Raw genomic sequence first — 13,279 nt, forward strand, 5'->3', positions numbered from 1 at the left:
TTAGAAACCTTCTAAAGAAATCCTTAAGATAAATTTATTGCAATTTAACATTTAGTATTTTACTATTTAGTATTTAATATTTAATTGTTTAATGATTTAGTTTAACTTTAAGTTATATTATTTTATATTTAAGCCTTGACTCAAATTTTTGTTTTACTTTATATGCAAGTCACTGAGCCCCTTGTATCTCTCCTATGAATTGCTGATGGGGAGAAGCCCTCTATGGGCTACATATATGAGGGCATGGATAGGGCCAAGGAGACCATTAGAGCCCAGTATGCAGGAGTGTAGGATAAATATGCCCCTATTGGGATATCATTGATAGGAGATGACAGAATCAGCTCCACCGACCCATCTATGCAGCAGCTTACTTTTTGAATCCGACACTTTGTTTATGTCCTGACTTCAAGGCAGATGAGGAGGTTCTCACCAAATTATATACAGTGATCCAAAGGTTGAGTAGTGATGAGGATAGCGCAACTACAACCAATGAGCTCGACAAGTTCAATAATAAATAAGGGCCACTTTTCTCTGGCATGATGGCCATAGATGCTCGAACAATAATATAACCAGGTAAAAATTAAATAATATATTCATGAATCTAAAGTTTATGACTTATAAGTTGTGCATTTTAAATTTTAAGTGTTGATTATGCAATTTTAAAGTTGTTCATGAGAATAAGTTTTTGTTTTCCCTTATTTCAAATAGATGGTGGCAAATGTTTGGGCCCACAACCCCAAAACTTCAAAAAATTGCCATCCATATTGTAAGTCAGCCAAGCAGCGATTCTGGATGTGAGCACAGTTGGTTCATGTTCGAGCACATCCACTCAAAGAGGAGACATAGGTTGACTATTCAAAGGCTGAATGATCTTGTCTTTGTTCATTACAACCTTTGTCTTAGGATCAAATAGATTTTGGGCGTTGACTCCTCTCCTATTATTCTAGAGGAGATTGATCCAAAATCAAAGTGACTCACTGAGGCTGTGGATCCAATCTTCACTGAGGAAGAACATGAGTGGGTTGACCAAGTGGATATAGAGGTTGAGGCTGTGGCCATGGCAGATGAGGCAGCTAGAGCACGTTCAGGCACTGGTAGATGTGCACACACACACACATGCACAAACACAAGCCGTAGTGATGTTGTTTGTGAGCCCATCTTACATGTGGGGGATATGGCTTGGCAATCCTCTAGGACCTACCTTAGACACCTTTCTAGTAGGCAGACTAGATACTCATAGGTTGAGGCTGAGGCTGTGACCGAGCTTAAGGATGATGATGAGGATGATGATGAGGCTTGAGTTGGAGCCTTGTTTTTTCGTTTTGTTTACAGAAATTGATACTGACAGACATACATTTCATGGATCTTCATCTTAGATTCTTACATACATTTATGATTTGATGTCTTATGGATCTTCATCTTAAATACATTATATGATTTGAATCAGTATGATCATATGATTTATGTTTACTTCAGCTAGCCTACAATTTACATTTTACATGTAACATAGTTATGTATGTGATGGATTTATCATTTATGTTCCATGTTTATGTATGTTAAGCTTTAACTTCTATTTGATGATGTTATAGTGTGTTTAAGTTATATTCAATAAAGGGTGCATGAAATAACTTTTAAATTGTTAATATCTTTAAATTTAAAGGGTTTTTTTTAAATTTGCCCATTCATAGCCAATTCACGATTCGATTTGGCCTTGCCTATTCTGATCTGATTTTGATTCTCGTTGCTTTGCATTAAAGTACTAATATCAGCTTCTGCCATCTTTATTCAAACCTGGACACCTACAGCATTTCATCTAATCTGTATCAACCCTCTGTGATTCTAAGTCTAACAAATGCTGTTCAAATTTTTTGTTTTGATATTCTGTATTTTTTTTGTGTTTTCAGAATATTTGTTTTTCTTGTGTATTTTTTTGAAATAAGGAAATCACAACGCATGAAATTCAAAGGAATTGCACAACCAATGACACTAAATCTTTATTTGCTAAAAGTAATTGCAAATATTGACAATGCCAATATATGCATCAACAGTTATGCAATTTAAACAAAGAACCTGGAAATCTGAATATGAATAACTGATGGAATTCTTCAACAGCAATCCCGGCTCTCTAGGAATGAAAATTTCTTGATGTTAATGATGAAACAAGTGATAATGCCACCCAATGATCAAAAATGAGCATTTCCCTTTCGAAAGCAGGCCCTCAAATCATTATCGCTGCCTTTGAGTCACAGTTGCCTATATTCCCAATGCAGCCCCTTCAAAGTGCTGTGATCTGCAGATTAAAACAAATCCCTGCCCTTGCAACGTTTTCTAGAGATAAAAAAATTGATTTCCTACACTGATTCAATCACCATTAAACTCTTTCATGGCCTCTGGTTGAAGTCATCGCCGAGGCAAAATTCGCTATCTTTTTACTACCAATTCAAAGTAATGGACTGAGAATTGCCAATTCTTCAGGCTCTTGAACTCTGAAACCCTTAGCTCAATATTCAACTCACAATTCACAAAATTATCAAATGCACAGAATGGTTCGATTTTAGGCTTTTTCCCTTTATATAATTCCCATAGACAAATCAACCATGAGTCATATTTGCTTTTATTACATTGGTCTTTGAATTAGGGAAACATTTAATGAGTGACTTAATAATATAATCATTTAATGCACTTCATAACTTGACTTTATAATCATTAAATGCCCTTTTTGTAATAAAGTCATTAAATGCTCACATTATAATCTGACTTCATGATATTAAATCCTCTCTAATAATAATTAAATGTCAAAACTCTATTAATAACCATTATTTAGCGATTCTAACTTCATCACTTGATTTTGACTTCATCATTGCCTAACCTACTGCTTCCACTGTGAACCTGGATACCTTACTAAAAAATGTAAGGGTCCCTCTCTAACATCCACTGACTTACTATAAATAGTCTCTCCAAATGGAACTAGAAACCTCTAAATATCAATGCCTCAAGAGTCAAAACAAACGAAGGGTCATGGTCAGGTAAACAATCACAACAATCACCTAAAAAGCTCCAAAACTCCCAAATTGGACCCTGTAATCCACCATACTAGCCTACGAGGTCTACTAATAGGCTTATCCAAACCACTAACCATGGTGAGCTAAAAAAGGCATTACATTATCCACAACAAACAGAGATGAACAGATCTATATATATGGATAAATTCACAAATGTTTAACCTTCAATTCTTTAGTTGGTTACTAAGTCTTTAGCCAACAATATAAAGTAAACTTTGGTAAAAGATCTATAATTTGGCCCATGCAGCAAAACTGTATACTTGATTCTGTAATTTGGTTATGTCATAATTACTAGAATAAAACAAAGAGAGATATTAGCATCTCATGTTCAATTTTATTTCCCTGCAAGACTCTTTTATTTTTTGTTAGACATAGTTTACTAGCAACCAATAGCCTAATACACCAATTTGTCAGCACTTGTGGTCTTCATGTGGTTGTGTTTAACAATGACTTTGAGGAGCTCCCGCTGTGTTTACCTCTCATCTGAAAATACTGATGTATGTGAGTAGTTAAGTACTTGGTATTATTATGTATCAGTCAAGTTTCTTTTCTTACTCAATATTTCTTCTAGATTTGTCTCTATATATTCATTCTTATTTTCATATACTCGATACGTTTCTTTAAAGCTTCTTCAGAATGCAATTTTCATTTTATAATAAGTTAGAAATGCATTTCTGCAAGAGAAAATATATTGAATAACAGCTAGAGGAAAATTTATAAGATTAAAGATAACCGCAGAAGAATGAAATAAAAAGGAAATAATCTCCCCATTGAGGTTCATTCCATGCAGATGAACAGGAAAGAATGCAAATATAGAGGAGACGCACCTTCAGCTGTTCCACCAGAACAAAAAAATTTGAACTTTCCTCTTTTGACAATTTGGCTTTTATATTTTCATAAAGGGTTTCATCACTAGTTTCTACTTGCAGCTTTTCTATTTCACTTTCCATCTTATCCAGTTGATCTTTCGCTGCTATCATGACTTCACTACTGACATAATTACCAAAACTTTTCTCAATTAATGCCCGAGCTTCTTCCAATGTGCGTCCTCTACAAATTGCATTGCTCCCATTAGGGTGCTGATCATTAAGAGTCAATCTTCTAGCCTGTAAACACAAATTTTGAGTTAAGGGAGAAAATAAAGTAATCATCTTAGCGCCAACTTCAATGAACTAATTATAAAAAGAGCTGTCTAAGTTAAAAACCTTCTTGTTCTATCTCGTAACTACATACCGCCAGAAGATTTAGAACCATTCCATATGAAGCAGAAAATTGTGAAACAAGTGGATCAGGACCAGCAAAAAGAAGTTTGCAACATTCCTCTGCTCCCTCAAATGGAGTTTGGACAACTACCACATGCCCCTCCTTGTCAATACCTCTTCTTCCAGCTCTGCCAGCCATCTGAAGAAGTGCATTTGAACTTAACAGGGAATGTCCATTGTCACCCCTCTTGCTAACAGATGAAAGAACGGTTGTCCTAGCAGGCATATTTATGCCTGCAGCAAGTGTCTCAGTTGCAAAAACAACTTTAATTAGACCCTGCTGAAACAGATCTTCAATGAAAGACTTCCAAAGTGGTAAGCATCCTGCATGATGAGCAGCAACACCTTGCAGAAGACACATTACAGAATTCTCCCTCACAGCTTCTGGATACTGTGCCCGAAACTCCTCCAATGCTGAATAAACCTTAAGTTTCTCTTTATCATTAAGAAGGCCAGAAGCTTCAAGGTATTCAACTGCATCATCACAACCCTTTCTGCTAAACATGAACCAAATAGCAGGAAGCATGTCCCTGGTCCTAAGATGCATTAAGGTATCAATGACAAGGGGAACCTGGCAAAATGATGAACAAGCTCATTCATGAACATAAAATGAACTTCAAACTCAACTGCTTCATAGTCACTGCAAATTGTATTTAGCATAAAAATGGAGCATCCTTGAAATGCTCTAAATTAAAAAATATTAGATAAAAACCACTCTTTTCACAATCACCTATAATAATAATTGTTAATTTTGGAAATTTCCTTTCCCTTGTTTTTAATCTTGTATAGCAAGTTGTAACTTGATAACTTTATTATTTATAATTTTACCAAATAAGTTGACTCACCTTGGTATATTAATTTATGTCAACCTAGCAGGATTCTTCGAATTTTCTAAAAAAAACTGAATTCATTCAAACCAAAAACTTCTTGAAAATTATATGTGGAGCAAAGTGATTCGATGGAGTTCCGAATTTCAACAGTACTTCCAATAACTACAACTTGCATGATTTAAACAAGTCAATTCTGCAAAATAATATTTCCACCGCATTCTCATGGCAAGCATGGACAAACTTAATACTAAGTTGCTTCAAATACCATTGCAACTGCACAATCCAATATTGAGCATAAATATATAACAACAAATGCATATGCTTGTCTCATACTTGTGATCGGCGGATAGTTTTTCTTTCTTCCTCTGATAACTCTGAAATGTCTCCATGACTAGCACTCCCGTTATGATATATCCTTTTCTCTGCCTTCCTGCCTTTATTTCTTTTAGTGCCATCGTCATACAAGGATAAACTATTTTTCTGCAGAAATCTTGTAATTGATAGACTCCTGTATTCATCATAACAATGGAATCTGCCAATGATCAAACATTTCCACAATGAAAAGAGCCAAGGAAAAGTGTGTGGAAAAAAAAATTATAATAAATTTTATAGCCCTGAAAAAGTAATGAAGTATCCTCCTCATATGCTCTGGAAAATAAAAGCACAGTCACAGATTTGTTAAAATGCTTATTTGTACAAAACATTCTGGGTATTAACTAGACAAGATAAGTATTCACACATTCCAAATTACGAAAAGCTATCTTGCAAAGTGCCAAAAACTGTTCTTAGAAAGCATGACATATATGACTTAAAATTCAGACAGTAGGGACAATCAAAGAACATAGGCACAAGGCATGACCTTTGAATCTTTTATAGACATGGTCTGGCATGCCCAGAGAAATTTCAAGTGAATCATTTTGTTGATCATCCTAATGGCTTCAACCATAAATTAGTGGTGCAAAATCTACATCTCACTTGAAACTATGATCCTTAAGGTAGAAACTCAAAAGAAAGTAATATCAAGCAAAATTCACTAATGAGCTCAAGCAAATAGAAACTCACGAGAAAGTAATATCAAGCAATCTTCACTAATGAACTCAAGCAAACCAATAACGTCCCCTTCTCAATAGTTAGTGCCAGTGAAGACCCTTACCCTATTCAATCCATAAAGGCTTATCAAGATGCTCGTAAGAAAATACATAAGTAATTAAACTAAGTTGTCATTAATTATTATTTTATGGGCAACTTTGTTTAATTAATTATTTTTATAAAAGTTGAACATTTAATTATAAAGTTGTTGACAATGTCATGTCCCCTCTGTAGTCTTACTAGCAGAGTTATGTGAGTTAGCCTATCATGGGGGTCTCGTAGGCTAGCAGTTGTGGATACAAACACATATAGGATATTTAGTGACCTAGCTTGACTTTACAGGCAGCTGGGAGCCAATTGGGTGTAGCTCCTTGATTTTAGGGGGTATCCCTACATTTTAGGAGGGTGTGGCAGTTTCTAGATGTGAGGTTCCACGGGACCATTCCATGGTTTTAGTTTCAGGATGACAAGGTGTGTCCCCCAGTTTCTACGAGCATCCCTAGATTATAGGGAAGGGATTGCCAATTGACCCATCTCATCTGGTATCAGTCACAGACAGGTGACATGGTCAGTTTCACGTTTATTTGGTTGGTTTGAGCTTTCAAAGGCAAAATGAGAAATATTTAAATATTTCCTAAGTTAGCATTTAAATAAATTTATAATAAGGCTATTTATATAGCCATTTCGGAGTAATGAGGGGAATTTGGCATTGTTTGGTTAGATGTGCCCTTGTGTTATAGCTCGTTGGAAAGGTCTTGAATTACTATAAACTATTTTCACTATCTGGAGACTTTTTGACGCTTTGAGTTATGACATTTTAATTAAGTAATGTTTTTCCTATAGCCTAGACACCTTTATTTGGGAAAATGTTATTTTATTATAAAGTGCAAAGTGTAACTCTCATTTAGGGTTCAATTTGCACTTAGGAGGAATTATAAAGAGATGAAGACCTGATTGTGGAGTATCTTTTGACATTTGAAACTTTTGAGATTGGAAATTGCTCTAGCGGAGCGATTCAGAGGCTTGGGATGAAAACCTTAAGTCTCGAGTGTTGGGACGCAAACCTCAACAAGCATTTGGTGATTCAGTTTGGAGTTGGAAGGTACTATTCTTTGTGGCAAGGATCGACATTCTTCATAGCACCATTTATCAGAAGGAAACATCACATTCAGCTAGGCAGCCAAACTATTCCAGCTTGGGCATTTCTTCCAAAGGCAGCTCGGGCTTGTATTGTGGGCGCCATTCCTTATTAACAGCCACATTTTGCAGTTTGGAGATCATGCAAGGGTTTTTGATAGCAAGCTCTCCATCTTTTGTGATTGTAAAACCTTCTACAGCTGGCGTCAGGTTCATTATAGACAGCAGCAAATCCATTTGATATATTTATTTCTTTGACTCCAAAAATCTAAATAATATGCCTGGCACAATTTGAATCATTTCCAAATTGTTAAGTGTTTTCAATATTTGAATGTTGTTCATCATTCTTAGTTCGAAGTGATTTTTTGACATTTACTTGCATATATCTTCAAAAATACCTAAAAACTTGAAAATGAGAAAAATCCAAAAAGAAATCAGAATTCTATAAAGTCTATTCACAGCTACAAAAGTTTGGTCAAGGTCTTGAATTTTGAAACAAACATCAATTTCCAAGGTCACCGGGAATGGGGACCTTTCAAGGAAATAGAATTGTACGTCATTGACCATTGACTTCAGGCAACATTTCATGAGATTTCTCTCTCCTGTCATATATAGGGAAGGCTCCTTTCTTACCGTAGATGGCTTCAATAGGAACTTAACTAGAATTATAAAAAAGGATGGCTCTCTTAAAGAATTCCCCTTTTTCTCAAGAATGATTTGCATACAACTACAACTTTCCAACTTAACAAAAAGTGTCGTATTGCTACAATAATACTAGTGACCCTAGAACTAAAGTAAGAACAACACCAGGGGCAACAGTTTACTTTTTTATATTTTGTGAAACAAAAACAAGAACCCTAAATCTCTTGTGCTTGTCTTATGAGGATTCAAGCAAAATAACCAGTAATATAAAAACATCTACAACTAAAGCCCAAAGCCTTCAGCTCCAAGCCACTACTATCTATCACAACTTATCCTTCCACAACACAAAGTCTTCAAAAGTTCAAATTGGCTTTGAATGCAATAGGTAGCTCAAAGTCTACGCAATTGAATCCAATTCCCTCTTGAATCAAAGCATTGAAACTCACAATCAACTCAAGGAAATGTCATCACATAACAATTTGAATTGGCACAGAGTCGCGAAACAACCTACCACTTTGATTGAAAGTAATATGATTTACATCCAAGCACAATGTCTTAGTGCACAATACAAACTAGTAGAATTTTCTTGCCTTGCGAAAAGATGATTATTTACAATGGGGTCTCTGCTTTATATAGGAAAAGAGTAGAGATAAAGGTGAAGAATGAAGTGAAAAACTCTTAACCACCTTGACTTATTCTCTAACAAACTAACTAACTTTGACTTATTCAAAGTTGCATGTATAATGTAGTTGCAACTTGATTACATGTTACAACTTTGTATGTAATACTATCATATGCAATTACATTTTGTGTTTCCATTACATGTAATATGTTAATTACAAATTACAAATACATGATGAAAATATTATGTGTTTGACAAGACACAACTAGTTCTATTACATCATGCTTTATTGGTCTCCATGCAAGTACAAGACGCGTGATGTTTTACAATTGTTATGCTCCAGTTTGGTGAAAGCATCTCGAACCGGAACACATTTTGTTTTTCCATTGCATATAATATGTCAATTAAAAATTACAAATACATGATGAAAATACTCTAAGTGCCTAACAAGGGACAACTACTTCTATTACATCATGCTTTATTGGTCTTCATGCTATTACGAGACGCTTGATGTTTTACGATTGTTATGCTCAAGTTTGGTGAAATCGTCTCAAACCGAAATATGAATATGCATCATTGAGTGTTCCTTGACCATGTTTTTCTTAGAAGCACTCTATGCATGTAATCATTCTTTCACCTTGTTGTAGGCTCCATTATGTGATCATGCCTGTTTTATGTCCTTTCTTCTTTGGATGCATAAAACCAGCTCTTTAAATGGGAGAAAAACTTAAAAACATGGTTTTGGGGGACCATTGCATATGGAGTACGGCTGGAAACTTTTGGAACAGCGAATGGATACATGCATTTAAGCTAAAAATATGTGCTTATATAGTGGAAAAACCCAAAAACAGGTTTTTGGAGAGCAATAGCATGTGTGGGGAGCAATAGCATGTGCGGACAGCAAGCTTTATGCGTGGAAAATGCACAGAAATGAACGGATAGATATCTACTTATAATGAGATTTTGTGTTTTCATCACAAGGAAACATGCATGCAAATGCAAGCAACCATCATCATGAATTTTTAAGTCATGTGGCAGCAGTAAGCAAGGTAAGAATGGGGTGTAAGCAAACATGAAATTAGGATTTTATGGAAGCAAAAGCATGTGATAAATGAGCTCACTTTATGAGAGTGTTCTTCAAGAACAGATTTTGTAATCCCGACTACATGTGCAAGCAATTCATGAAATTAGGATTTTATGGAAGCAAAAGCATGTGATAAATGAGCTCACTTTATGAGAGTGTTCTTCAAGAACAGATTTTGTAATCCCGACTACATGTACAAGCAAGATGAATTGCTTGCACATGCAACTTAGAGAATTTAGACAGAAAATAGAAGGAGCACATCATATACAACATGCAATTCAAAAAATTGAAATGAGAAGAGTTGCATAAACAAGACAACAAATATATACAAAAAAAGCCCTAATGAAAATGACAAAATTAATCATACCTTTCTCCTAAAGAAGCAAGAGAAGAAGTCTTTAAAAAATTGAAAATGAAATCAAAGAGATTTCTTGGATTTAGAATGATTGCAGGATGGAGTGTTAAATACACTTTGAATCTTGACTCAATCCTCGCAAGATTCGAGTCAAAAGTCATAGCTTGTCAAGTGTCAAAAGTTAGAGATTAAAATTGCACCATTTTAGCAACCATTTTGACCAAGCAATGTGCAAATGCAAATCATATTGGAAATGGCGTCCAAAGCATAGAATGTAACTTGAAAGATTTGTATGCAAGCTAAGAGTAATAGGAAATTCTTTAGAACATACCTTGAGCCAAATAGTTGTTGATTTGATTAAGAGAAACGCTCGCATTTAAGGCATATTTTAGAAAAAAAGTGCCCCAGATAGGTGAAGAAATGAGAAAAACGCTCAGATGTGATCCTTGCATGATTTCATGCAAAAAACAACCTAAAGATCTCCAAAAACTACCAAGTATTGCTCAAAATATGAGTGATTCTTTGCTGCAAAATTTCATGTTCCTAAAAAAAGCCCGAAAAATGGGGTTTTGCATGTCAAAAACATGTGCTTTAGGGGTAAAAATCGCCACTCGTGCTTGGGTAAACAAAGATGCATGTAAAAGTGAGTAAAGATGCACTTTTTAGTGCTCAAAACACGTGCTTTTGCTCTCCAACTGTCCACTTTATGAGTTTCTAGTGCAAATGAAAGTAATGACGTGTTTTTAGAATGCAAAAACACGTGCTTTTCCCTTTAAATTCCCCACTTTATAAGTTTTTAGTGCTAATAAAAGTAATGATGTGTTTTTAGAATGCAAGAGCAAATACTTTTGCCTTTAAATTCCCCACTTTATGAGTTTCTACTGTTAAAGAAAGTAACGATGTGTTTTTAAAATATAAGAGCATATGTTTTTCACTTCAGAAAATCCACCACATGCTTTAACATGTTCAGACACCTCTAGTGGAGAACTATTGACAGATTTTTCAAATGCAATAACACATGCTATTAAAATACATGTGGTTCTAGGTTCAAAGTCCCCACTTATAAGCACTTAAATTTAAAATAGCATGTATTGTCTTTAAAATTTCCACTTATATGCTTTTAGGACTTATATTTATTGGCAGTGGAGTTTTCATAGGTGTTTAGCATGTTGGTATATGTTTTCAATGATATAAACCCCACTACTATCCTTTTTAAATGTCTCATGTAATTAGATTTAATAAAATAACTATAGTTTTCAATAAAGCAACATGAAAACAGACTTTAAAAGGATAATTTTCATAAAACATTAAAAACTATGGTAAATCAACTCAAAATGAGCTAAAATTTTAAAATAAATGTCAAAATCTGCTTTAAATATTAAATATAATCTTATTTCGTGCATTTACTAATAAAAAAACACTTTAGAAAGATTTTAATCACGACGTGTTGTCGGCCTGAAAAACTCCATCTTTTCCTTCATAACTTGAGCTAGGCAACTCTGTTTGAGGCCTAAGTTAGCTCGAAGTGAGTGGGATTGAAAGGGCTATTATCATAAGGCAAAAGAAAGACTGAAAACTATTTACAACAAAAAGAAAAACACAGAAAATGCATGAAAGTTTATCAAAAGTCAAGCATCTATAGTCAAAGAAAAAAACTTTCTTACAAACATTTGGGGATAAAACTTGACAGAAACCTTCAAAAGAAATGCACGAATAAAGATACATAGAGTACAATCCAAGGATAATGAATTGTCTCAATGACACCTTATCAATATGTTAAAACGAAGAGGCTATACCTACGAATCCACGAGAAAATTACATAGCGTTGCCTCAATATTGTGATGTCAAAATTGAGGACAACAAAAGTGACTAATTCTAGGGCTTAATTGTAGACTAACATTTTTAGGGTCACTTAATGAGAAATAAAGTAAAGAAATTTCAAAAGTGATATAAAAGTGAAGTTTGGGCATTTTGTTCAACTCAAAACCCTAGGATGAAGACACTAAGGCTAACTGACTTTAGAGTAGAATTTATTCCTAGTCAATGTAGTGGTAAAAATTTTTTTAAATTACAATTGTACTGAAACAAAGGAGCAAGATGTTGAGATAGATTACCATACTTTTGAAAGCTCAAGGACTTCTAGGCAACAGATTTATTGAACTTTGCAAACAAAAATGAATTTATATGGAGTGTTATTTCTCATTTGGGATATATTTTGATTTATAAAACTATATCCTACCAACCCCTACCTCCACCTGAATTCTATATATTAAAATTGCTAGTCGTTACCCTACAAATGATGTCATGGAGTTATTTAACATATTATAAAATGCAAATCATATTAGATGTCTTCGTTTCGAGGAGTTATTTTATTGAGTCCAAAGAATTTACCTGTAATGATTCTATGGTTTAGCTTTAAAGTTGATCTTGAATAAGTCAAACACAACTATCAAATCACTTCAAATCCTAGCTAGGAGACAACAAATACCATATATTTGAAAGGTTTATTAGATATAACAAGTATATGTAGATTCAATTAAGCTATAACAATTTGCATATCCCTATTTTTTAGCTTTAAATAACATAAAGTGCTACAAATTTGATGGAAATTTATCCCTCAAGAAATGTTGTATGTATAGGTTTAAATTTGTGATGTTCTAAGATTAAATAATAAATAAGAGTTAAATAATAGAATTTATATAATATTAAAATATAAATTAAATATATAAATAATATACTTATAACAAATGAAACTAGTTTTTTAGAGAATGGCATGCTCGAGGCTTCACAACTCGGTAGCAAAGCAAATGCATGAAACCAAATGGGAGTTGAAGCAAGAAATGAATTCACTAAAATGAGACCATGGCATGAATAGCGAAGAACAAAAAAATGTGGAGACCAAATGGATCGGTATATTCCAATGCAAGAGTTCAGGAAGAAGATCAGCAATGGATGGAAGGCGTATAAGAACAGTTCAAATTTGGGTTCACAACAACACAAGCCGCAGTAGGCTTTTGAATATGGAAGATGGATTGATAAAGCATGGGAGAAGCATCGAAGATAGAGAAGGCAACCTCCGATGTGGAAAGACAAACACAAGAGCTGCAATCACCATGGCAATAGATCCAGATTCCCCAGATGCAAATTCAAAAGGTATGGCCAACACAGGCAAAACACGAATACCTCAAATAATTGG

At 34.4% G+C, this 13,279-nt stretch overlaps 1 protein-coding gene across 6 annotated transcripts in view; it reads right to left on the bottom strand.

Moving 5' to 3' along the window:
- Positions 1-13,279, bottom strand: part of EMB25 (DEAD/DEAH box helicase) — a 246,607-nt gene that overhangs the window by 176,668 nt on the left and 56,660 nt on the right. For 4 of the 6 annotated variants that reach the window (XR_016352771.1, XM_089787039.1, XM_089787042.1 and 1 more), the window contains 3 exons: positions 5,488-5,686; positions 4,296-4,895; positions 3,890-4,168 (listed from right to left, as the gene is read on the bottom strand). Coding sequence is in view for 5 of the 6 variants with exons in the window: in XM_089787039.1 (XP_089643165.1) it covers positions 3,890-4,168; positions 4,296-4,895; positions 5,488-5,686 (1,078 nt within the window). In the remaining variant the exon portion in view is untranslated. The remainder of the gene's footprint in view (positions 1-3,889; positions 4,169-4,295; positions 4,896-5,487; positions 5,687-13,279) is intronic. The other 2 variants (XM_089787043.1, XM_089787041.1) reach the window with 1 other exon arrangement.

The sequence above is a fragment of the Cupressus sempervirens genome, chromosome 6 (assembly GCF_028749045.1).
Source record: "Cupressus sempervirens isolate cs-2001-9-10 chromosome 6, ASM2874904v1, whole genome shotgun sequence".
Taxonomy (NCBI): domain Eukaryota; kingdom Viridiplantae; phylum Streptophyta; class Pinopsida; order Cupressales; family Cupressaceae; genus Cupressus; species Cupressus sempervirens.